At 40.1% G+C, this 27,513-nt stretch overlaps 1 protein-coding gene across 4 annotated transcripts in view; it reads right to left on the reverse strand.

The window, feature by feature from the left end:
* Positions 1-27,513, reverse strand: part of FAM118B (family with sequence similarity 118 member B) — a 46,455-nt gene that overhangs the window by 16,965 nt on the left and 1,977 nt on the right. For all 4 annotated transcript variants that reach the window (XM_019941665.3, XM_019941664.3, XM_019941663.3 and 1 more), the window contains exons 2-3: positions 7,307-7,399; positions 3,251-3,503 (exon numbers count right to left, since the gene is read on the reverse strand). In XM_019941665.3, the coding sequence (XP_019797224.1) occupies positions 3,251-3,503; positions 7,307-7,392 (339 nt within the window). In that variant the 5' untranslated portion in view covers positions 7,393-7,399. The remainder of the gene's footprint in view (positions 1-3,250; positions 3,504-7,306; positions 7,400-27,513) is intronic.

Below are 27,513 nucleotides of genomic sequence, written 5' to 3' on the forward strand. Positions count from 1 at the left end.
ATACAGCTTTTCCATCCTCTTACCTTTATTTTTAACAGCTTTATTGAGATATGGTTCACATAACATACAATTCACCTATTTGAAGTGCACAATTCAGTGGTTATTTGTATATCCACAGATATGTGCAACTGTCACCACAATTTTTTTTTTTTTGGCTGTGCCACGCGGCTTGCAGGTTCTCGGTACCCCGACCAGGCATTAAACCCCAGCTGCAGCAGTGAAAGCCCGAAATCCTAACCACTAGGCCACCAGGGAACTCCCCATCACAGTCAATTTTAGAAAATGTTCATCTCAAAAAGAAATCCCATCCCTTTAACTATCACCCTCCTGCCCTCCATCCCTGCTCCAGTCCTAGGCAACTACTAAACTACTTTCTGCTCTGACAGATTTCCCTACTCTGGACATTTCGTATGAGTGGAATCCTCTAACATGTGGTCTTTTGTGACTGGCTTCCTCTCAGCATAATTTTTTTTTTTTTTTTTTTTTTTTTTTTAACATCTTTATTGGGGTATAATTGCTTTACAATGGTGTGTTAGTTTCTGCTTTATCACAAAGTGAATCAGTTATACATATACATATGTTCCCATATCTCTTCCCTCTTGCGTCTCCCTCCCTCCCACCCTCCCTATCCCACCCCTCCAGGCTGTCACAGAGCACCGAGCCAATATCCCCGTGCCATGCGGCTGCTTCCCTCTGGCTATCTACCTTCAGCATAATGTTTTAAAGCTTCGTGCACACTGCACCATGTAAGTGCTTGATTCCTTTTTATTGGCAGGTAATAGTCTATCGTGTGAATATGTCACATTTTGTTTATCTATTTGACAGCTGCTGGACATCTGCACTATTTCCAGCTTTTGTCTATTATGAGTAATGTTATAAAGATCTGTTTATAAGTTTTTGTATGGACACACACTTTCATTTCTCTTGGGGGGGTGTGTGTGTGTGTGTGTGTATGCACAAGTGGAATCGTTGGGTCATATGACAACTTTATTTATTTGTTTGAGAAATGGCCAGACTATTTTCCATGCTGTCTGCACCACTTCACAATCCCAGCAGCGTACGAGGGTTACAGTTTCTCCACAGCCTCATCAACATTTATTACCCAACTCTTTGATTCTAGCTATCCCAGTGTGTGTAAAGTGGTATCTGACATAGTTTCTGATTTGCATTTTTCTAATGACTAATGACGTCAAGCATCTTTTCATACACTTATTGGTTATTTGTATATCTTCCTTGGAGAAATGTCTATTCAAATCCTTTGCCATTTAAAAACTGGATTATTTTAAATGCTGGAGAGGGTGGGGGTGGGAATGTAAACTGGTACAGCCACTATGGAAAAGAGTATGGAGATTCCTTAAACAGAGCTACCATATGACCCAGCAATCCCACTCCTGGGCATATATCTGGAGAAAACACTAATTCAAAAAGACACACGCACCCCTATGTTCACAGCAGCACTATTTACAATAGTCAAGACATGGAAGCAACCTAAATGTCCATCCACAGATGAATGGATAAAGAAGATGTGGTACATATACACAATGATACTACTCGGCCATAAAAAAGGATGAGATAATGCCATCTGCAGCAACATGGATGGACCTAGAGATGATCATAGTAAGTAGGTCAGACAGAGAAAGACAAATATCATATGACATCACTTACATATGGAATCTAAAAAATGATACAAATGAATTAATTTACAAAACAGAAACAGGCTCAGAGACATAGAAAACAAACTTATGGTTACCAAAGGGCAAAGCAGGGGAGGGATAAATTAGGAGTTTGGGATTAGCGGATACGAATTACTATATAAGACAGATAAACAACAAGGTCCTACTGTATAGCACAGGGAACTATATTCGATATCTTGTAATAAACTATAATGGAAAAGAATATGAAAAAGAATACATGTATAACTGAATCATTTTGCTGTACACCAGAGACTAATACAACACTGTAAATCAACTATACTTCAAAAACAAATTAAACTGAAAAAACTGGATTATTTGTGTTTTTATTAAGTTATAAGAGTTTTTTTTAATACATTCTGGACACTACACCCTTATCAGATATATGAATTGTCGACATCGTCTCCCATTCTGGGGGCTGTCTTCTCACTTTCCTGATAATGCTCAGTGAGCCTAGTAGTTTTTACAACTTTGGTGAAGTGCAGTTTATCTATTTTTTCTTTTGATTCTTGTGCTTTTGGTGTTATGATTAAAAAACTACTGCCAGATCCAAGGTCATGAAGCTTTAAAACTACGTTTTCTTCTAAGAGTTTTATAGTTTTTAGCTCTTACATTTAGGTCTTTAATCCACTGAGCTAATTTTTGTATATGGTATGAGATGGAGGTCCCATGAGCTCTTTAAAGTCTATTAATTTTTTATACTGTTCTAGGTTAGTAACATTTTACCCCAATTAAGCACAAAGAAATGAAAAGACAAGTAAAAGGCCCTAAGTTTTTGAATGAGTCATGATCTAGGAGGGAATTATCAATACTTTTAAATGCCTTTCAGGTTAACACTTCATGACACTTCTTTCCTATGGGCCCTAGGGCGTAGGGGGAAAAATCAACACTGATAATTGACTTTTTAAGGCATAAGAGTTACATTTTTTTTCAAGGTGCACTTAATTCATTAAGCTTTAAAATATGCTTTGGCTACTCTACTATTTCCAAATATATCTTAAGTGAATCCTGATTTTTAAGACATTTTTAAAACGAAGCAAGACAAAGAGGCCCTTAAATCATTCAGGAATTGATTTGCAGCTCAGTTTGCTAAAACGCAGCAAAATTCCATATATATATATATATATGTGTGATTGCCTTTAAAAGGAACATTAAAAACTGGCGCTGCTTCATCCACAAAATAAGAATTATCTCTAATCTTTCTGAGGTTCCCTGAAAGGCATGGATGCCAGGGAACACAGCTTTTATAGTAGTGAGAGTAGAAAAAGTAAATTTAAAACACAGCAATAATGGGACAGTGGTCTCATTTTGTACAAATAAAGGCCTCAACAACATTATCATCACCATCATCACCAACCCCCCCGCACCACCACCACCACAACACACTGAAATGAGGTCAAGGTAACTACCATGATTCGGGTCCATAAACTGACATTTTGCAGAAGAGCTGAATGTTATGCAAATCTATAGGCTAGAAACATAAATCTCCTTATTGCATTCAGCATGTGTGTCTGGTTTTAGGAAAGATCGAATGCCAGGGCTCACACAAGGGTACTCACAGGAGAGAGTTTCTGGATGAGGTCATGGGCAACATGGACAAGGTTCTTGTCTTCATGGAGACATTTCTGAAATTTTTTGCTCTCCTCATCTTCTAGAAGATCAAAATCAATGGCCGCATCCAGTAAGGCCTGAATCAACCCCTTCCAGGATTTCAGGGCTGGGACCTGGGGTGCGACCGCAGCACTGATGCCTGTTCCAATCACCAGCACGAGCTCCCGAGGCTTCTTCGTTTTCAGGCTTGGGAGCAGCTTCCTGAAAAAGTCAAACAAACGAGAGGACTGAGAACGTCCAACAGACACGAGGCACAAAGACCGTCCAAAGCCACGGTTTTCAGCTCTAACTCCTACAGCCGCAAAGATGACAAGCACAGGCTTGATGCCTTTCCAAAGTAGTGTGAGCACGGTAGTGCCAGTACGTGTTGAGAAAGTAATAACCCTACTGTGGAAATCCTAAAGAGCCATCGTAAGACCGATCTTCTCCTTTGTAGTCCTCTCAACCTAAGAAAACCCAATATCAGGAAAAGGTCCAACTATCACCACTCAGTTGAGTTTTGATAACTAAACTATATTTTAAACAAACATAAATTTCAAAAAACATGTCTGATTTGATTTGGATTCCAGAGAGAAAAGAAACCCCCCACATGTGAAATTCCTATTGTTGAGAAATGCAAAACAGGAGATGAAAGAAAAGCCAATAAAAAAAACGTAAGCCCAAAGTTTGTGAACACAAAGACGAAAATGAACATGACTAAAGCTGAGTATGAGATAGTCAAATATGGGAACACATTTGCCTTCGGCTTTGTTCTAGATATCCTCAAGCAGGAAAAAAAAAAAAAAAAATAGTGGCCAACAAAATTCTGAAAACACAAAAGCCTTACATACCTAAATAAAGAAACAACTGTTCAACGGATATGACGGAAGGTGGAAAACATTCCTTTCTTCCCGTGATAAACACTGAGTTCTGTCCTGACTTCTGTGTGAGATAATTTTTTGTGTTTTGGTACAAATTTTTGTGTTTTGTTTCTCCACGCCCCCTTCATCCTGAAACTATATTAAAATCTGTTTGAAATCTGTTTATGCACTTTAATTTAAACACATGCTGATGGCATGTGTTTTCCTAAGAAACTGCCCTTCTCGATCTTTTGCTCACATAATACAATGAACAGAAAAAGGATTTGCATGTTGGCATAATGCAAGAAGGGAAAGGTACTTTTAGCCTTGAGAAAGCTGGTTTTGAAGAAACCACCTCTAGAACTGCCTTCCCTATTCCCAATTCCATGAAAAACTCATAAAGCACCATACACATGGAGTCCCTGGCCGCACAAGCTTAGTCTGCTGGGGAAGACTGATAATAGACATTAGAAGCAAACAGTGAAAAATGCATTTCAGTTCAAGGGGATCAAGAAAGTGAAGCACACACAAACACATACTTAAAATTTCTAGAAGGGAGGGACTGGCAGATGCAAACTACTGCACACAGTATGAATAACAAGTCCTACTGCACAGCACAGGGAACTATATTCAATATCCTTTAATAAACCATAATGGAAAAAAAAATTTCTAGAAGTATTCATAAGAACTGTAAATAGTGGTTAACTCTGGGGATTGAGGAGAACAGGGATTTTTGTTTTCCATTTGAATGTGCTGTACTATTGGAATTCTTTACCTCATACATTATAGATCTGAGATGTGATTTTTCCAAATTTAAGACTTCCAGTTAAAAGGGAAAAATTTAACAGTTATGTTTCACCTCTGGTTCTTCCTAAAACACTAAATAGTAGTAATTTTTTAAGAAGGCATACATTCATAAAAAGCAGAATAGGAAAAGATGACAAAAATAGGAAAAGTAGACGAAAGAGGTCAATAGATTTTAGAAGCAGTCAAGTAAGAGCTGATCCCCTCTGCAGAAGCTTGGAAATGTTCAGGCACAGCTGAAGGTGGAGGGTCAATTCGCTGCAAGGCTGTGTCAGAAGTGGTCAGAACTCTAGGACAGGAGGCCTGTCCTCCAGAAAGCTTCCACCAGAGGGTTCTGTATCTGAGAACACCGTGCACAGCTTGGGGAGGGGGACTGTGTACATTCTGTATAAGAAATATGAGACTCTCCCCTGCCCCCTCTCCTTAAGGAAGACTCCCAGACGTTGGCAGTCAACCTTACGCCTGCACCTCAACCTCATGGGGTCAGGAGGTGGGAGGAGTTCCCTTTGGGGAAAATGGCCAGCATGAGAGAAAAGACCCACAGAGTCCGGCAGGCTGTGGAACCTGGCCCATGCTTGTTACCCACAGGGAGGCCCACCAGCCACCAAGCCCCTCGTCACACACAGAGTCTCCATTGGCTTTTCAGTGTTTTCTCTTAAATATGAGCAGAAAAATAAGGGTCACCTTACCTTTGAACAAAATCCCCAGCATGAGAATTATACCCAAACAAACCAGCAGATAGAAAGGAACTTGGGGGAGATAAGAGACAATCTGGGAAAGGGGAGAAAAAATTAAAAGGAAACAGTGACATCCTGACATAGATTTTTTTTTTAAAATGGCATCTGTGCAACAGAACAGGATGCTATAAAAAAAACTGGGCAAACGAAAAGATTTCTTATTTCTATACAAAAAAGACAGAAATAAAAAATTCATAAGGTTGGGAGATACAACTGAGAAAATCTCTGAGAAAGTAGAACGATAAAAACAAAAGTGATAGAAAGCTGTAAGAAAATTAGAGACTTATCCAGAAGGCCCAACATCTGAATACCAAGAATTCTACAAAGACAGAATACAGAAAGAACTGTAAAGGAAATTATCAAATAAGTAACACAGGAAAATTCCTCCAAAGTGAAATTATTAGTAGCCTGCTTGAAAGAGTTACCTGATATCCAGATTCATATGAAGATGTATCATTGTGAAATTTCAGATTACTGAGACTAAGATAACCATACTTACAAGTTTCTAATGAGAAAAGAAAAAGAGGTCATATAATACAAAGGACTAGGAATTAGAAGAGAGTGGCTATTGTGGCAGGAACACTTAAGATGTTAGCAGAGAATGGGCAATGATTTCATTAACTGTAAGGAAAATGAGTCCGTATCTGAAGTTCTACACTCAGCCAAATCATCAACGTAAGAGTACGATAAAGACATTTTCAAATGTCTCCCAAAACTTTTCTCCTCTGAATCCTTACTAAGGAAGCTAACGAGATGTTTTTCAGCAAAATGAAGGAGTACACCAAAAAGGAAGACATAAGATCCAGGAAACAGAGGATCCAATACAGGAGAGACGTGAAAGGAATTCCCAGGGTGACAGGAAAGGAAAACGGCAGACAGCAGCAATGTGGCAGGCCTGGAGCACAACCGCCCAGAGGGAAGGACCCACGGAGCAGCTTTAAACTTGCACATTACTGACGTGTGTCAGCAGATTAGGAGATTTACGCTCTATCACAGAGTTTGAATTTAAATGGATAGGTTCAAAGAAAACAAAGCAAAAAAAAAAAAAAAAGAGAGACAATCTTTAATAACCTGGAGGAAAAAATGGACAAGGAAAGAAACATAGTAACACATTAGGCTCAGCTATGAATACTATTTATACAGTCATATAATGTAAATATTAAACCAAAAATTGTGATATAAAACACACTAGGAGGCTGTGAGGAGAGTCTATGGTGTGTTTGGGGAGGGCAGCTGGGGATGGATGAGGGGAGGATTCAGGACAGCAAGCCTAATCCTTACCTTCCATAATTAGAAACAGGTAAAACCCAAAACTAAGAAACAGCAGCACACATACAGTATTAAAAACCTGGATGTAAATATTAGAAGAAACAGACAAAGTTGAAAGTGATTGCCTCTGAGGAGGAGGTGAGGCACTATGAGCCTTAAAGAACTGTCTTTTAAAATTATATACATTTCTGACCTTGATAAAAAACAGAAATTAAATGCAAAATAAAAATAATTTTTATATGAAGGCCAATATTAATTAGTGATGCCAACTGGGATGTAGGGTAAGTTCGTTATTTTTCATTATCTACCATCAGTGGTGATTTCCTCTGTTCCTCGGATCCCCTTCCCTGTTTACCTGGGCTTTTTGGTGGGAGGTGCGCCATCACTCAAGAGCTCCCAAATCTGGTCTATAGCCGAGGCCTGGCTCCCTGTAGAAGCCATCCAGTTTCTAAAAGAGATTAAACAGCACGGACCACAATTAGATGTGTAAAGTATATCATTCAAAATAGCACATGCGTTAAACAGTTTTAATAAGCTGTACATCCTAAAAAGTGTTCTAGAGGTATAACCGGCTTAACGGAAATTCATTAATTAATGTGTCCCAAACTTAAGGAATTAAATTCATCCAAAGGAAAGTAACCTCAAAATTATGACTTTGGAGCTCTATATTGTTATCCAAAGTATACAGATATATGTAAGTTCTGAAAGCTTCCCCTCCCCCTCCAAAACCAAACAAAACCAACATCAACTCATGTCAATTGTTGGCCATCACTTTGTGGAGCCTAAGAAATACCTGCTATTCTCCCATGAGACAGGCTTGGGGAAGACTTTGAGGATAAAAATAACCCACGAGGATTTCCCTGGTGGCACAGCGGTTAAGAATCCGCCTGCCAATGCAGGGGACAGGGGTTCGATCCTGGCCCAGGAAGATGCCACATGCCGCGGAGCAACTAAGCCCGTGCACCACAACTACTGAGCCCACGTGCCACAACTACTGAAGCCCATGCACCTAGAGCCCGTGCTCCGCAACAAGAGAAGCCACCGCAATGAGAAGTTCACATACCGCAGCAAAGAGGAAATCCCACTCTCCGCAACTAGAGAAAGCCTGGGCACAGCAACAAAGACCCAAAGCAGCCAAAAATAAATCAAAAAAAAAAAAAGATTTAAAATTAACCCACGGGTAAGTGTGCTAAATGCCCCCAATTATCCTTTACTTTCACCTAAAGAAATCACTGGCTCAAGAATAGAATAATCAATACTAATTTGCTGATTATTGAACATCCTTTGTTGCTGGACAACTGTGTCCTCACGGGCAGTGAGGCATGACTCTCTAGCTAAACAAAGACTGGGTTCTGAGACACTATGAAGAATGGGAAAGGTATTACCAAGCAATTATATTCAGGTGATAACTAGACAAAGTGAAAGAATTATCGTGGATTAGAATAAGATCAATAAAGAGAAGTTTTAACTGCTCAAAAGTTTACTAAACTTGCTAAATATAAGGACTGTTAATTCTAAAATAGCAATACATTAAATATTGTCCCCCCCAATAACCAGAAGACAATACATATTACCAGAGTTTTGGACTTTTTAAAAAAATTTATATTTATTTATTTATTGTTGGCTGTGTTAGGTCTTCATTGCTGCGCGTGGGCTTTCTCTAGTTGTGGTGAGCGGGGGCTACTCTTCATTGCCGCGCGCGTACTTCTCATTGCGGTGGCTTCTCCTGTTGCGGAGCACGGGCTCTATGCGTGCAGGCTTCCGTAGTTGTGGCACGTGGGCTCAGTGATTGTGGCTCACGGGCTCTAGAGCACAGGCTCAGTATCTGTGGCGCACGGGCTTAGTTGCTCTGCGGTGGGTGGGATCTTCCTGGACCAGGACTCAAACCCGTGTCCCCTGCATTGGCAGGCAGATTCTTAACCACTGCACCACCAGGGAAGTCCCTGGATGTTTTATTACCTTACATTGTCAGTACTTAGAAACCAAACTACTAATAATTACTTGAAGTTTGCTGTTTTATCAGAAAGCTTTTTTCTTCCTTAAGACATTTTTAAAAGTTTGCTGAATTAGTTTTTCTGGTAAAGAGAAGGCTAATTTCCTCAACTCATATTCCATCACACATACTGGAATTCTTTGGTATCATAATCACTTGGAAAATAGGGATTACAAAATCCTAACAGTGAGTGAGGAAGTAGACCATCTTTCCAGTCATATCTTTGGTTCTGTTGGTGAGAAAGCTGGGGCTCAAGAGAAGACAGACAAACTACTTAACTCAATAAACCTTGCCCTACCTTCATAATCATCTGAGATGCTTGTTAAAAGTATATGTTCTTAAAAAAAAAAAAAAGTATATGTTCTTAAAGATAAAGTCTATTAGTTAATTTAAAAGATAGTATATGTTCCCAGGCTCTACTCCTAAATTACTGAACGAGAATCTCCACAATCTTCAGGGGATTCTTATGATGAGACAAACAGGGAATACCTAAAAGAAATGCAAACAATTTCCCCACAATCCAACGTTTTGCTAAATAAAGGATGCACACCACCTGCCACACTCCCTTCTTTTACATGTACACATCACTTATTACAGTCTCACAGCTTCCCAGTTGCCAATACCAAGAGTTAGGAGTTAACTGCCATTAAAATATTTCCATGAGGTTTTTATTTCTCTGAAGTCTACCTATGCTCTAGACTGGAGAAGTCGTGGCAGGAGTGGGAATTTCTACCACATATGCGACAACCCAGCAGTTTGGGGATGTTTTTTAAAAGAACACAACGAAAAGTGTATACGCTTATGCTCTTTCTTTAAATATGGCTCTATAAACCCATCTGCAATCTGGACAAACTACACTCATGTAGAAAACACTGTGTCTTGAGAAAGCTGAAAGTAAAACATAGAGAAAAGTTAATTTAATGTTCATTAAGTTTTGAAGATGGACATCTTCATAATCCAATGTTTAATTCAGCTACTAAACCAGAGTTTTAACTCTTATATAGCGCTTACCACGTGCCAAGCACTATTTACAAATATTAACTCATGTTAACCCCATAACCTTATGAAGTACTATTACTGCCCCATTTTAGTGATGAGAAAACTGAGGCACAGAAAAGCTGGGTACCATAATTCAAACCAAGGCGGTCTGCCTTCCAAGTTCATGCTCTTAATCGCACTATTACAACCTAAAAACATTCTCCAAGTATTAGCTTCTCAGCTTTTTTACCCCCCGTTTTTAATTTACAGTCCAAAACTATCAAAGAACGGAGCTCCCACATTCTAGAAAGCAGATTTACTTGAAATAATTGTGATGCTTCGTAGCGGCTACATGATTAGGTGCTTTGTTGATGCAATCACGGCAGCTGGCTAAATTCAGGAGCTGAATGAAGCCATTTTTTTCCGGTGATAAGCACTATTTGTCACGTACCTCCCACCACCAACAACCTACCAGAGCCCTAGATCGGTCCTATCATTTTCTCCTGGAAAGTATGCAAGGTCATTCTGCTGGATTCTCTTTTCTGACAGATGGTCAATTCTTAGTGTCAACACCTGAATACTAAGCTTTTTAATTTTTTTCGTTACAGAGCCAACTGTTATGAAGGTCCATTCCATCTACATAATATAAGAGAATTAAATATGGCCGACAACTCTTGACAAGTTGTTACTGGAATGTTCTCGGCCCTCTTAGTAACTGAGCGAGAAGTAATTCAATATGCCCACATTAAATCTGACCATACATTCATTCTGTTTTCTAACAGGATAACATCTTTTCTTCAGTCTAAAAGATGGCTCATATGATACAATCTTACATGTATACCTCAGTGACATCTAGGCATAAACCGTATCTTATTCCTTTTAGAGTGTTATTTCAGGAAAAGAAAAATCTATTTTACCCCATTGTTTACTCTAAACAATCTGCAGGTACTGCTAAAGAGGTTCTAAGCTAATTGCAAAAATCTTGCACAGAATTCCTAATATGCAGCAACTAGTTCACACATTAATTTCTTTATGTGATCACTATTTGAGTTTTCATTTTAGTGGGACTTAGCAGAGGTGGAAAAAGCTTTTCTGACACAAGAAAACAAAGGCAATTACCTGTGCCAGTGTCTTCATCACCCCAATTACTGCTAATAAGCCACTGAGAAATCCTTTAAGGCCAACAGAGTTCAGCAAAATAAAAGTTAGACGTTCGGCAAATGCCAAGACAAGTAACCTCATTAATAAACTTTTTAAGGCCTAAGTCTTCATATCAGATAGGATACTTCTACTTTGAAATCTGTCAGCTTGGCAAGAAATAGAATGCTTATATCTGGTGGGTGAAAAAGGGAAAAATCAAGGCAAGTGTTCTAGGAAAAATCCATTAAGAAACACGGAAAAGATAAGAGAAAAAGGATTGGTTATATGAATGAAATTAAGATTGTATAACTAGCAGTTGTAGATTTGAAAACATGAAAGAATTCCAGCTCCTCCTTTCACAACATCTTGGTGCTGGCGAAGATGGCAAAATCTAGCTGCTTTCTTCATGGAGGGATGAGACTGGGGTCTCCCAGCCGCTCTCCTCACGCTGATCCGGGGGTCTCCCTGTGCTTCCAGTGTGTGGTCTTCAGCCCAAACAAACCACTGACATGCCAGAAGGAACACAGAATAATACACTTTCAGATATGGGTGGATGGAATAAAAAGGAGAGAAAAGTTCTAATGATGGCATTTTTGCCTGGAAATAAAAGATCTACAAATGACTAGCTTGCAAAGATGGTACATTTCTTGTTTTAAAAGATCAGTTGTATTTATAGCAAGCTTTCCCCTCTTCCATTAAAAATAATAATAAAATAAAACAGTGACTGAAATAGAGACTGGTTTATTTCTCTATCATAAACATAGAAAAGGGTTAACTTTGTTTTTTAAGGGGAGAGACAGTCATCCCCCGACTTGGAAGAAACCAAGCCCCTCTGATTGTGGCTTTTGGACTAATTTCAACACATCTGTTTTTTTAGCAACTATGGGAGAGGAAAGAAGAAAAAGATAGCCAGTGTAAGGTACTACAAAAGAGCACCCGACAAGCTTGTTGACAATGTAACAAATTAACTAAAATAGTTTACTAAGGCAGTTGATGAATTCAGTTCTATAATGTAGATTGCAGCCTATTCTATTTGTTTTGTATAAAACAAAATTTCCATTTTCTTCCTTCTCATTCATACAAAGAAATGGAACTGATATATAAGAACTGTATCTAGATGTGCCAGGATGTGATCCCTCTGTGTACCCCAGTCTTGAAGTCTTTCCTCTACCTCTGGTTAACCTAGTTTGCTCCTACTTTTATCCCTAAATTGTATGTGCCTGACACCCTCTACCTTCTGTTAGATAAGATCTGTATCACACTCATTTCCTGAAATTTGCTTTAATACAGTCACTGATAAAATGCCAGATTGCTACCACTTATTCTTGGGATTTCACCAGCAAACAATGACCTATCAATGAAAAATGTGAGAATGAACTCATAAGATATAGGGTTTCTGGAAAGACTTTAAGGATTGAGACGTATAATCACAAATTCCAGAAAGCCTTTCAACTCAAGTCCCAAAATAAACTACACTGGTATTCCAGGCTCAAGAGCTGAGATGTTGTTTATATCATTTATTTTCAATTATAAAACCAAAGTAACACAGCATGTACAGGGAACAAAAGTGTTTCAAGAAGGAGTAATGGAACATCCAAATTAAAATCTGCTTTGAATTAGAAGTTGGTGATGGAAGTTGATGATTTTACCATGCAAAGAATGATAACTAATAAATTCCTTCTTTGTCCCTGCTTTCCCTCCTGTGAAGCTTCTATCTGAGAAAGTATATCCTGAAAACAATGACACATGTTGCTAAGGAAGGAGACTTTAAAAATATTTAATAAAAATATTTTCCATGGGGACTTCCCTGGTGGTGCAGTGGTTAAGAATCCTCCTGCCAATGCAGGGGACACAGGTTCAATCCCTGGTCCAGGAAGATCCCACATGCCGCAGAGCAACTAAGCCCGTGCGCCACAACTACTGAGCCTGAACTCTAGAGCCCGCGAGCCACAACTACTGAAGCCCTTGCGCCTACAGCCCATGCTCCGCAACAAGACAAGCCACTGCAATGAGAAGCCTGAGCACTGCAACAAAGAGTAGCCCCCGCTCGCCGCAACTAGAGAAAGCCTGTGCGTAGCAACGCAGCCAAAAATACATAAATAAAATAAATTTATAAAAAAAAAGAAATATGGTCTTTATTAAAAAAATAATATTTTCCATGTATCAAGTAGTACGATGATACAAACAATTTCATCACAAGTGACCTAGGCAATTCATTAAAAATAAGATTAAATAAATCTTCAAGGGTAAGATTTTACATTCTAGCCAGTCCTTGAAAACTAAAGTCCCCTATTAAGACAGTGTGAATTATGAATGGCTGGACCCTCAACTGCTTGCTTCTCATGCCACCAAGAGGACACACAATGTGCCACATACAGACGTAGGTTCCTTCAAGTCCGGACGAGCTCAGGCCATGTCACCATTATAGAGGATTTCTCTATGAGCTGAAATTTGACAAGTTGTAAAGAAGGGAAGACTTTCCTGTCATAATAAAAATTAAAATGTTTAGTAAGAATATCCCACCTAGTTTCCACTCCTTTTTACTTTCTTGAGGATTTCTGACTTAAACAGCACTGAGTTTGAAAAAATTTTTTTCAAGTTGCATTTTGACATGGAGCTTGGCAAATGTTATGGTTAAAAACTTCAAGTGTAGCTGAATGTTAATAGTGATTGAGTGAACTGTCAACACCGTGTGAGACATCTCAGAAGTCCATTGTGGCCGTGTAATCCAAAACCCGTTCACAGTAAAACCAAGGACAGAATATAGGAAAGATACACAAAACAGACCTGTCTTCGCACAATATCTTAAACTGACATAACGGATAAAAAAGAACTGAATAGACACCCATCTTGGGTTCTTAATTATGTTTAAAACTCAATTATCAAAATACCCAGTAAAGAGGGATTTCGCAAAAAGCTTGCTGTGAGTGCATTCAATCTTTTCATTCTGTCATTCAACAGAGATTAAATGTCTATGAAGTGCTCGCTCCTGAACTTCCCACTCAGGATGGCAATGGAACTGGAGGTCTACAGAGGTCATGGCATTTCCTTTTAAAGAAAAAGAGGGCAGGGCTTCCCTGGTGGCGCAGTGGTTGAGAGTCCGCCTGCCGATGCAGGGGACACGGGGAGCCGCTGGGCCCGTGAGCCATGGCCGCTGAGCCTGCGCGTCCGGAGCCTGTTCTCCGCAACGGGAGAGGCCACAGCAGTGAGAGGCCCGCGTACTGCGCAAAAAAAAAAAAAAAGAAAGAAAAAGAGGGCAGACCATGCAGTCCTATCTAAAGGAAGGAGAGAAAAGGCCTTGCAAATTTTTCTAGGGCCCGTCTAACTCAGTTATATTAACCTGTACCATTTTCCTTTTTTACTGTGAGATGAATGTAGAATGTTTTGTTTCAGAAAGTCAAAGACGTGTGCTTCTCAGCATTTTCTTTAGTGATCATACCTCATATTTAACCTCATGGGAAACTAAACTCAAAACAATAAACAGCAATTTCGCAGAGAGGACTCAAGTATGAAACAACCATGACAAATTGGGAAAGGAATCAGTAAGAAAGAAGTTTAAGAAACCACAAAAGGATACTCGAAAAATAAAATTCAGAAACATGGGAAAAGATCAGTTATGGGCAAGTACGGCAGAACACCTCCCTGGATAAACTAAGCCTGGTTCTTTATAAAGAATACTGTATATGCAAAACAAAGATGATACTGAATATACACACCAACACGATACACTTGACATGCGTGCAACTGTGGCAGCATTCTTCTATATTAGTATTGATCACATAACCTGCACCCCAACCCCGCCCAAGTACAAACGCCCCTCGCCGTCTCCTGCCTCTTGTCTGTAGAGAAGTTGAAGTCTCCCAGGCCTCTGAGTCACAAAGGAGCAGGCTCAAGCAGCTAACGATCAGGACAATAGAGTTACAGACTCAGTGTCTGATGCATGTTCCTGAGTGCTTTTACAGATACCGTAACTGCCACCAGAGGCGAAAGGCTGACTGCATGATGACCAGACTGCAGCTGTGACAAACCACTCCATCTGGAGCAGTACGGAATCTACGGCTAGCACAGCGCCAAGAACTGACCTTAAGAGAATGGGATTAACACTACTGCTGAAAATAATCCGCATCTTTGTGGGCATCAAAATAATTGTAGCTTGTTCTGCCCCTGTATGGAAACGGACAACTACAACTGTGAGAAAAGAGATGCTACAGACCCATGTCAACATCTTCCACTCTAAGAATATGACACCCTACGTCAGCAGGAAGAAGTTACAGAAGACAGACCTTTGCCCATGATCCCACAGAAATGGAATGATGTTCTGACAAGTGGGGATTTGTAAGCAGCATTTGGCAGGAAAGAGCTCTCTGCAGGAGGCCTCTTTGCCTTGTCACTAACCTTAAACCAGCCCCCAGCGCCCCCCACTCCCCCCACCCCAGCTCTGCTCATCTCCAGCCCTAGTACACCTTTCAGATCTTTTGACCACGTGATACCTTGCCTAATCCTAGTCTGTTGGTTCTTTCCATAGATCAAAGGAGTAGAAATGAAGAATAAGTAACAGATAACCAGATCTCTTCCCCAGCTTCCCCTTCAGTAATCTGGCGAACAAACTGTGAACACGATAGCATCTAAGGAAAAATCAAGGGAATTCCCTGGCAGTCCAGTGGTTAGGACTTGGCGCTTTCACCGCCGTGGCCCAGGTTCAATCCCTGGTGGGGGAATAAGATTCCCACACGCTGCACAGCTGGGCAGGGGGGCGGGGAGGGATCATCACAAGACATCAGCAAGCCTGCACACAGTGGGATGTCGATGACTGTGACTCGCTACATGAAAGACTGACTGGGATTACTTCCCTTTTTCCCTTTAAAAACTTTCACAGCCAATCAGAATCTTTGGAGATGGTTTTGGGGGGACACTGAGTCCACCACCTCTGCAGATTGCAGGCATTCTATAATTAAAAGCAACTTTCCTTTCTACCAACATTTCTCTCTCTCTTAATTGATTTCTGAGTGGCCAGCAGCCAGACCTGATTTGGTAACAGGACCTTATGAAAGTAGTGTGCCTGATTTAGGTCGCAAACTTAAGAAACACATGGAAAATCTCACTGAGTCAAAGAACAGAAAATATAGATCACCAAATGAAAATGTTGAAAAAGGATTTGGAGCAACTGAGCTTGAAAGAAATAAGGGAGGTGACCAAACCTACTCTTACAGGGCAGCTTCTCCCAGACTCAGCCCAATCTTCACCCCCATCACTGCCCCTCTTGGAGATACGTGCATTTGGCACCTTTGCCATCCTTTGCTGTAAAACAAAGCCTTTGGCTTTTAACCTGAGATCTCTAAATTGGAAAGGTAAATTTTCAGCTTTTACTAAATGCTAGGTCATATGAGCTTGTGATCTATCATCAGTTTCTCATTCACAGAAAAAGAGATTTTTTGCTTGTTTGTTTAGTTGCCCTTTGAAATGAATTTAAGAAACTTTCGTGTTACCTTGGAATTACCTAAATCAAGTTAAGACACGAGTCGGGGTATTTATAGATTACCACCTGCAGAGCATTCACAGAATGAAAATTCTTTCCCTAATTTATTCACTTATTTTGGCTTATGAACTTTTGAATTTGACTGAGAAGTCTGTTCCTAAAAGGCTGAGGAACTCCCTCCCTCCCTCTAGACCTGCTGGCTTCTTTACTGTTCCTCAAACAGGCCTGGAGCACTCTGGCCTTGGGGCCTTTCTTTGTATGACTGTTCCTTCTGCTGGATCTTCACCACCTCCCCGCCCCCCCCCCCCGCCCCCTGCAAATCCGCACAAGTTTCCAATCCTTTGCTCAAGTCAGACCTTCTCAATGATGCTACCCTGACCACCGTATCTGAAGCTGCAGGCTCCTCACTCACTGCATCAACTGCTCTACTTTTAATTTCATAGCACATACCACCCCCAGTATACTAGTTATATTTATTAGTAGTATAATAAAGATATTAATTACGCTTATTATTTGCCATCTGCCTCCTCCCACTGGAATATAAACTCCTCAAAGGTAGGGATCTTTGTTTAGTTCACAATGCAGCCCGAGATGCTAAACGGTGCCTGGCACAGAGTAGGCACGCAAATACTTACTGAAATGAAGTAACTGAAATCTAAGATGTTGCTCATGATCAGAATTACAAGAAAGCAATTTATCGTGCAACAGAGAATGCATTTCTAATTAAAAGAAACACCCTGTGACTGCTTTTAATGCAACTAGGACCATAAAAGGCCATTTCTTTTTAAAATGGAACAAATGGGAAAAGACAAATTCCTGGGAAAATTGCGTGCACAGTAAATCAACATTCAGGCTATCACTTTTCAGATACACCAACAGTCACAACAGGGAGTGAAGGTAATCTGATTCCAGCAGGCAGAAGAAGGATTTCAGACTTAAAAGTTTTAAGACTATCCCTCTGACACTAAATGAAAAATTTTAGACGTAAATCATTTTATTTTTATAACTCAAGTTTCTGATATCTAAGATGTAAACTGATGTAGATTCTTAACGCAGGAACTCTTTCTGGCAAACAACTCAAAGACCTTAGTATTTAGGGCTAAGAAATCGGTTTCTTTTAATTTAATTAATTTAATATATTAAATCTATCCTAAGTGTTTTACAACTAGAGAGGAAGAAAGTCTTTTGTAGCAGCAAAAGGGATTTCAAAACACAAATTGGATCAAGTCATGGTTTAAAATCACTCAAAGGCTTCTCTGGGTTTAATAATACAAAACTCCTCATCCTGCCTGCAAGACCTGGCCCGGCCTCTCCAGTCCTCTTGGCAACATCCCTTCGAGCCCTCAGCCTCACCCACACAGAACACATCACACACCTTCCCGGCTCACACAGTCTTTGTTTAGAGCGCTATACTCTGCCAGTGAAACAGGAGGGAAAGGGGCAGGCACAACCTTTGAAAGAATAACATAGCCTGAGGACATGACATAAACTGATTAGAACCAAATGGTCCAAGATGGCAGACAAGTCGACTTCCACTAGACCTTGAGCCTCAGTATACACTCACTGTAACACATCAGCAAGCTAAATGACACACCCACAGGCGCCACGACAGTTCCAAGGATCCATAAGGATCAAAAAGTGGGCACTGGCCCCATTCCTGGAAATCCCCGCCCCTTCCCTAAATAGCTGGAATACTCCTCCCACTCATTAGCCTATGAAATCACCCACCCCTATAAAAACTGACAGCCCCACACCCTGGTGCCTTTCTCACCTTCTGAGATGGCCCACACTCTGTGTAGTGTGTTTCTCTCTAAATAAATCCACTACTTACCTATCACTTTCTCTCTCACTGAATTCTTTCTGCAATGAGACATCAAGAACCTGAACTTCAGTAAGTCCTGAAAGCAGGTGTGTGATCTCAGTTGGAAGACTGTGGGTTTTGGCTGGGTTCAGTCCCAATCAGGATTTAGGCTGGGTTCAAGTCTCGGCATGTGGGTTCAAGTTCCTATCTGAGTTTTACACAATTTAAAAGCTACATGCAGCGAATTCTCAGTCCCCTGAGTTCTTCCTCTGGCCTGGCACGATTATATTCTGTATATGCTGGTAGAGTTTAAAATGACTGGAACTGTACTAGCCACAGCAAATCCACTGCTTTGCAGTCACAAGTTGTTGAATTTTCATGTTAAAATACCTGTTAAATGCCAGGCATTGGGCTAAAAGTGATACTATTACCGCATCCAGTTCACCTCCAACAAACACCATGTAGTGTTTACAGTGAGCCAGGCACTTTTCTGCACTTTACAACGTTCACTCCTCTATGAAGCAGACACCATCACCATCACATGTCACAGATACCACAGATAACGGAGGCACAGAGACATTAAGTAACTCGCTAGCGGTCACACGGCTATTTATCACACAGTAGATATGGGATGCTGATGCCAGAGCCCACGTTGTAGAGACACAACTCAATACTGTCTCACCAAAGATGACTAACGTCATACCCTTAAGGGCCAAACCCCTGAAAAGTCTCCATCTTTTAGGGGCAACGGAACTGTAAACATATACTTACCAATATGGCAAAATTCAATGAAATAGTTGAGACTTATTTTCCTTTACCTCTTGGAAGCATCTGACACTTAATTCCATTCTCATCTCCCCTGGATACTGTGTTTTCCTGGCCTTCCTCCCAACCCTTCTTCCTCTGCCCATTCCCTGAATGTGGACTGTCTTCATGGCACCATCTGAGGCTCTCCAGTTTAACCACTTTACCTACTCCCTACTCTCCCTACCCCACTTACTCCGATGGTTTGGCCTCCAACGAGGCCAACTAAATGCTAATGACTCCCAAATTTGTATCTTCAGCTCAGATCTCTCCTGTGTTTCAGACCCATGAGATACCTACTCAGAAGTTTCATTACAGCCCTTCAAAACTCAAACATACTTTTAGACAGTCCTATTTCAAACTTAAAGATCAAAACACAGTTCAAAAACCTGCTCCTAATCATGTGTTGGAGGTCTCTGAATGGCAGAAATAATCTCTGGGAGATAGGATTACAGGTGATTATTTCCTCCTTTCTGTCTCAAGCACTAACACAAGTATTTATTGATTTTGAAAGAACTGTCATCTACTTTAGGAAAGTTCTTGCAAGTACCTTCCCTGGATCAATCTCAGTAATCCCTTAAGAACAAGAGAATGATGGACCAGTGGGAACGTAGGAAAGTGGCTAAGCTTGTAACTGTAAACTAGCTGATATTCCGTTCAGGGTATTTGGATTTCTTCCTAATAAAAAATTAACTGAAAAATATTCTCTTTGATCTGTAAATGAACTGAGGGATGAAAGCACTGTTTAGACCTGAAACAAGAACCTGAAAGCTCCAAAAAGAGGTTATTATCTGCCACAGAGGCCCACCAGATCTAGAAAGACTAGGCTGATAGAAGAAACAGCTTTAAAAGCATTGCTCTGCAGAGCAGGCAGCATCAGTCTTAAAAAGTGGCCAGTGAAAATAATTAAGAAAAAAAGATAGATGAGAGAAAAACAGGTTAGGGAGACCTAAAAACATACTTTAATAAAGAGCGAAGGAGGTCAATGCAAGACTGAGGAGTCACAGGGAGAGACAAGAGGGCTGGATGGCCTGGGCCCCGAGGTGGGGACAATGCATGGGGGCGGAGGGAGTGGGGGAAGGCACTTCTGTTTTCTGAGAAAACGAACAGGTTGCATGTAGGCACCCGGGAATAAGTTTAGGGTACAACGAAGTAGAAAGAACAAGCGATCCCATTTGGTTCTGTGAAGAAAAGCAGCTTTCAGGAGGAACTCTTGGAGCAAGTGTAAGCATCCTGGTTTCATGCTGACATCAATTCAAAAAACTGTATTCTTAAGAGTTTGCCCCTGCTTTTACACCACACGTTTTCTTATACGTAAATCCCCTTCGGGTTTTTTTTTTTTTCCTAACTTTTCTTCCTTCATTTACCTTAGTGTCTTAGTAAAATTAACTTTTTAAAATACTAAGTACTTGTGGATTCACCCAAAGAGCAGCAGAGCATGTTTCTAGAGCAGAAGAAAGAGAGAAGCAGTGCATTTCTAGTGACTGAGGCCAGTGGGCGAGTTGGGGTGATGGAACCGGAAGTGAGCAGAGGGCTGGACCCTCCAGGTCCCCGTGGACATGCCTTAGTGGGGTCTAGAGAGCTGTGGTGAAACGCTAAGTTCTTATCACATTCATTCTGGCAATAGATCTCAAACCTGCTCCAATGTGGAGAGCAGGAAACTGAAAACTATAATGGGCTCTCATTAAAGCTGTCATATCCATATGACAAGAATGGATATTATGAAAAATGATCAAAGGAAAAGAAAAGATCGGGAGAAAAATCACAGGAATCATAGAAGAAAATGTCCCCGGATTGAAGGACATGAATTTCCAGAATGAAAGGGTCCACGGAGCACTCGGAATAGTCAATGATGAATACCTGCACCAGGGCACATCATCGTGAAACTCCAGACCACCAGGGATAGAGAGAGTATCTTCAAACTTCCAGTGAGGGAGAGAAGAGAAACCAAACTAACAAAGCAAGGTTTCGTAGAAAAGGTGTGAACCACCACACCTCCAGGGCACTTACAGATACCGGGAAGTACAACGAGGCCTTCAAAACTCTGAGGGAAAATTATTTCTAACCTGGGACTCGATTACACTTCCAAACTATCAAACAAGTTTGTGGGCAAAATAAAGTCTTTCAGATACTTCTTAGGATGTAAGATGTGAGCCAAGAAATGGGACGGCATGGGGGCCAGCCCAGGAGGAGAGTAAAGGTCAGTTCCTGCATGATACTGACAGGAAGCAGCAAAGGGAGGAGGAAGGTGATGCAGGGCTCCAATAAAAAAATGGAAGTGATACATTTGAGCCCAGAGATAATGTTACTGCTATGAATGTGATTAATACATTAGTGCATTTGGAAAAAAATTAACATAGGTAAGTGAAATAACCAGGCAAAGGTGAGCCTACACACATGGAACGGCAACGCAGGATCACCTGGCTCAACCAACGGTGGACGACATTGGGCAGAGGTATAAATACAGGAGTGTCTGCTGGGTGGGCGGGAGGGAGGGAGACTGATTCCTGGGCCCTAACTCAGCATTCACGGAATCAAAATTTCTAGAGGAGTGATCTGTAGCTTTAAGCGTACCTCAGGTGATTCTTATCATCAAGCAAGTTGGGGAAATGCTGACTAGTACTTTGGGGTCAGTAAACTCAGAGTGGATTTGGTTTTCTGAGTCAGTTAACAGTGCAGCTCTCTTTATAACAGCTAGTGTAAGTCATTTTCATTAAACCAACAATATCATTAGAGCAAACACAGCATATTCCAATCACTAACAATTAATACACACACACACACACCCAATCCACATCTTTTTATATGGTCAATTAATCTATGACAAAGAAGGTAAGAATACACAATGGGGAAAAGACAGTCTTGTCAATAAATGTGTGGGGAAAACTGGACCGCTACCTGCAAAAGACTGAAAGTGGGCCACTTTCTTACGCCATATACAAAAATAAACTCAAAATGGATTAAAGAGTTAAATGTAAGACCTGAAACCAAAAGCTCCTAGGAGAAAACATAGGCAGTGCACTCTTTTGGTCTTAGCAATTTATTTTGGATCTGTCTCCTCAGGCAAGGGAAACAAAAGCAAAATAAACAAATGGAACTACAGTACATCAAACTAAAAACAGCCTTTGCACAGTGAAGGAAACTATCAACAAAACAAAAGGCAGCCTATGAATAGGAGAAGACATTTGCAAACAACATCAGGTAAGGGGTTAACACCCAAAATATACCAAGAATTCATACAACACAACGTCAAAAAAACCCAAACAACCTGATTAAAAAATGGGCAAAGGACCTGAATAGACATTCTTCCAAGAAGATATACAAATGGACAACAGGCACATGAACAGATGCTCAACATCACTAATCATCAGGGAAATGTAAATCAAAACCACAATGATATTCCATCTCACACCTGTCAGAACGGCTATCATCAAAAAGACAAGAAGTAGCAAGTGTCTTTATGGTGAGAATGAGAGAAAAGGGAACTCTCGTGCACTGTTGGTAGGATTGTAGACTGGTGCATCTATTATTACAGAATATTGTACAGAGGTTCCTCAAAAAATTAAAAACAGAATTGCCATATGATCCAGTGATTTCACTTCTGGGTATTTACCCAAAGAAAAAAACACGAATTCGAAAAGACACATGCACACCAGTGTTCACTGCAGCATTATTTACAATAGCCAAAATACGGAAGCAAACTAAGTGTCCACCGATAGATGAATGGATAAAGAAGATACACACACATACACACACACACACACACACACACAGGAATATTACTCAGCCATAACAAAAAAGAAATCATGCCACTTATGATAACATGGATGGATCTAGAGAGTATTATGCTAAGTAAATAAATCAGAGAAAGACAGATACCATATGATCTCACTTACATGTGCAATCTAAAAAAACAAAACAAAATGAAAACAGACTCACAGATACAGAGAACAGGTGGTTGCCAGAGGGGAAGGGGGCTGGAGGTGGGGGAGAAATAGGTGGAGGTGGGGGAGAAATAGGTGAAGGGTACGAAGAGTTATAAAATAAATAAGCCACAGGGATGTAACATACAGCATAAGGAATATGGTCAATAATATTCTAATAACTTTGTATGGGGACAGATGGGTAACTAGACTTAATGCAGTGATCATTTCATAAAGTATGCAAATAATCAAATCACCATGTTAGCACACCTGAAACTAACATACCACTGTATGCAAACTATATTTCAATTAAAAAAAGCCACATCTTTAACTTACTGATGAAATTTTCAAATGCTACAGAAAAGAGGTTTATTCAACTTAACCAACTATCTGTTGCAAAGACCTTCTTGAATTTCTCTAGGGATCCTCATATCCTCTTTTATCAACATGGTTGAATAATCCCTCAATTTTCCATTGTCCATGTTCTGGAAACAGTTTCTAGGTTCACCCTTCCAGTGTATATTCCTTTTCCCATAAGATACTTGGTCATCTTCATTTATATAAATGCTACAAAATACATAGCTCTTTAAGACGTTGAAAATGCTCCAATGTAACATTCTTGTTTTATAATCATAAAATGCTGACTAATAATGTGAGTACCTACTACACAGTAGGAACCAGATATACTTATCTTGCTGCTCATCACAACAATCTTATCAGGTAGGTATTATTGGTTCCACCGCACATATGAAGAAACTGAGGCTGAGAAGATTAAATGCTTGTGAATAACAAAGCATGATGCAAATCCCAGTCTGTTTTTGAAGCTCATGCTGTTTCTAAAATACTCATTTCCTGCAAGCACTGGAATTTCAGCGATCATCAGGTTGTTTACTCCACCCCCCTTTTTGGACGAGAAATTTAGGGTACAAAACTTTGAAGTGATTCCCCTAAATGGCAGAATGAAACCAAATTCCATAGCTCTTGACTCTTACTCTATTTTTATTCCACGAATCTATGCACTGATGCTATACTAGATGCTGGACAGGGCTAGTATTTATTGAGCATTAACTACGTATGGGGCTCTACAGAGCTTTAACCAGCATTAACTCACTCGATCCTCATGGTGGTCTTAGGGTAGACATTCTTCCCATTTTACAGGATAAAAAAAACTAAAGTGAGAGAGATTAAGTAACTTGCACAAGGTCACACAGCTAGCAAGTGGCAGAGCTGGATCTGAAACCCAGCCTACATGACTCTGAAGTGCAAGCTCTTAGCATCTCCAAGGTTTACAGTCCACATTATCTCTTCTGAATGCCCATATGGTTTTAGTCTAATTAAAAGTGTACACATGATGTGTGGACCCTTCTTTCAACCTGATGATTCAAACAAATGAAGTGTTAGAAAGTGAGACCAACAGGAAAATCTGTACACTGACTGGTTGCTTGGTGATACCAGGAATATATTTTTTAAGGTGTGATGATGGTATTGAGGTTACGCTGAAAACTAGTTCTTATCTTTGACAGATACATACTGAAGTGTTTACAGATGAAACGATTATTTCTGGGATTTGATTCAAAACCATTTGGGAGTTTGGGGTGTAGAACAAGACTGGCCCTGTGTTGGCTGGATGTATCAGAAGCTGGCTCATGGGTACATGGGGTTTATTAGAGTTTTCTCTATCATGTAAACGTTTGAAAATGTCCACAATTCAGAAAGAATGCACAAAAAAAAGAGAAAAAGATGAGAAAAACCATGTTATTTTAACAGTATTTGGGAAACAGAAATATGAATGATTTTCCCTCACTCTACTTTTTGTATTTTCACATTTTCTATATTACTTTTATAATGGAAAACATAAAATAAGCTACTTAAAGAAATTCCCCCCCCAGAAAAAAGAAATTCCCTATCTTCTAAAAATAGGCAGAGCAAGTCTGCCCATAATCTAATGAGGTCAAAGCATCATGACGAAAGCATTTCCCAGCCCTTTATCAGTTAACTACCATTCACACACTTTAAAAAAAGGCCACTTTTTAAGGACAAGTATGGTCTTTAAATATTAAACTAGCCAAGAGCATAAAGGTACATAAGGGCAAAACAGATTAGACACAGACTTAAGAAAAATAATTATGGTAACTAGACTTGTGGCGGTGATCACTTTGTAGCGTGTATAAATGTTGAATTATAATGCTGTACAACTGAAACTTAAATAATAATAATTTAAAAAAGAAATTAACCCCCCAAACTAGATATGGTCAGGTAAAAATGGGTTACATTTCAAGGGATAATTAATATATAACATGCTTTGGTTTAAAAAAAAAAAAAAGACTAACTAGTGATACAGTTCCTCTTGATAGTTAGGCAGAGTTTGGGACAAAGACTTTGAATGTGTAATGCTGACCTTCCTAATGGTCACATGGGCCACAGGACAGGGAGCCCCTCGCCAGTGTATGGCCAGGTGGGGATGGGACAGCCACAGATCACAGGCCAGCTGTCTTCTGTGGGTCACCGCCAGTTTTCCTCAGTGACACAACAATAATTTCCATGTGTGTCACAGTATGAAAAAAGTTTGGGAAGCAGTGTTAAAGCTAGACCTGCCCTGACATTGCTCAAAAGCTGAAAAAAAGTGAAACAAGGGGCAACAGTACGATGGAATCTCTTTGAAATGCTGGCATGGAAAAAAGAACGAACACACATGGTATAGGTCAATACCATTGTTTTCTAATTTTTTTTCTACCTGCACTCCTTTCCACAACCCACCTAGGAAATCTGAAGGTGTATTCCAGCAGCACTCAATGAAGTAACCTCCAAACATAAATGTTAGCTCAGTGGCATAAGGTTAAATTGTGGGGACAGGATTAAAATCCTGGTTCTCTGTGCCAATGCTAAATGTACTCAAGGTAAGTCTGAAATAAATTCCACTTGTTAAGAAAGAGAAGCACTTACGTGTCAGTGGAAAATCTTGATAGAAGCTTAGAGCTAGTAAGGATCTTCTTTTAAAAGACAAATAACTGAAGCCCAAATTACTCGCTCAAGTTCACAGCAGCTGAACTGGGACCAGTCCCCAGATCTCCCAGCTGCCGGCAACTGCTCTTTCCAGGGCACCTCCAGAGAACTGCTAATTGCTTCTTTGAATCTCTCTAAAACCATAAAACAATATCCAAGTACTTCCTGCTCCTCAGGGAAACTGAATCGCTGGTTAATCTGCAACTAGCAAATCGCTGTTCAAGGAACCAGAATTTAACCTCATGCCACTAATTAACCTTAAATTTGGGATATTTAGACACAAGTTCTTTTATTAGTCCCTGTTTGTATTTATGAAATAAAAAGAAGGCTTTGTTGTTCTTGCACAGGTTAGAAAATATCCTTAAAAACAAATTATCAAGTTCTTCTTTATATGGTTATGGGGGGGCACATATTATGATATATCAAGATCTAGGTAGATAAGCCACGTTCGTACTCTGTAAGAATGAAGACACCACTAATAGAATTTCCCTCCTTATACTGAGAAAACAGTCCAGATAAGAAGAGTCCCCAACCAAAAAGAGAGTATGAGATTAGTGCAGAAGTGGAAAAATGCGCTATCTAAAACAGGATTATCTGAATGAGGAAGAGAAAGGAGGTAATATATATCTTTACATAAATTCTTGTGTACTGAGAGCAACTCTATTTCAAATCAACAAGTGGCCAGACTCAAAGGATAAACATTAAGGAACCAAACTTCTGTACCCACATTGGCTAAAGCTGTACTGTGATACCAAGCAAACAAAAACTCTGAATTCTTCAAAGTTCTCTTACAAAGTTTCAACAAGAAAAACCTAAAAGTTCCTTCTCCAGAAAAAAAGAGACCAGTGTTTTTATGCCTAGGCACTATAGTGTGTGCCTTGGGTTAACCTGAAACCCAAGAACACAAGCTCTGTGTCACTGACAATGACATCTGAGTTGGTTCTTCATTTTGTTTCCTGCCACAGAAGGCCAATTCTGCAGGAACAGGGGTCACTTCTTGAATGCCATTAAGGACAGGTTAAGGCAGAAAAAGGCTCCCCAGCCCCCCCCCCAAAACCATAAAAGTCCTACACCTAAAACAGGCTTGTAATTAATGTAACGATACGAATTTAAGTGCTGATGTCCAAATTTCAGAGTCCCTGGAAAGGAGTCTTCACATACTTATGTAACACGTGATGTGCGACTGCTTAGTGAAATTAGAACCTGGGTCTGGGACATTATCAGTAAAAGGTAGTAATTCTCAACTTCTCTAGATCTGTGTCTTTCCTGGGAATTTGCAGGGGGAAAAAACAGTAGGAGAGAAGCTGTTTCTCAATCTCCCTTCGAATTCTTCACATTTATACCCCGACCACCTCTCTTATTACAGAAACATACACAGGTCTTCTTTCCCCCTCTTTACAAATACATGTACTCCTACCTCCAATCTTTAGGTCAAAAATGGACA

This window comes from Tursiops truncatus, chromosome 8, assembly GCF_011762595.2.
Source record: "Tursiops truncatus isolate mTurTru1 chromosome 8, mTurTru1.mat.Y, whole genome shotgun sequence".
In the NCBI taxonomy this organism is placed as follows: domain Eukaryota; kingdom Metazoa; phylum Chordata; class Mammalia; order Artiodactyla; family Delphinidae; genus Tursiops; species Tursiops truncatus.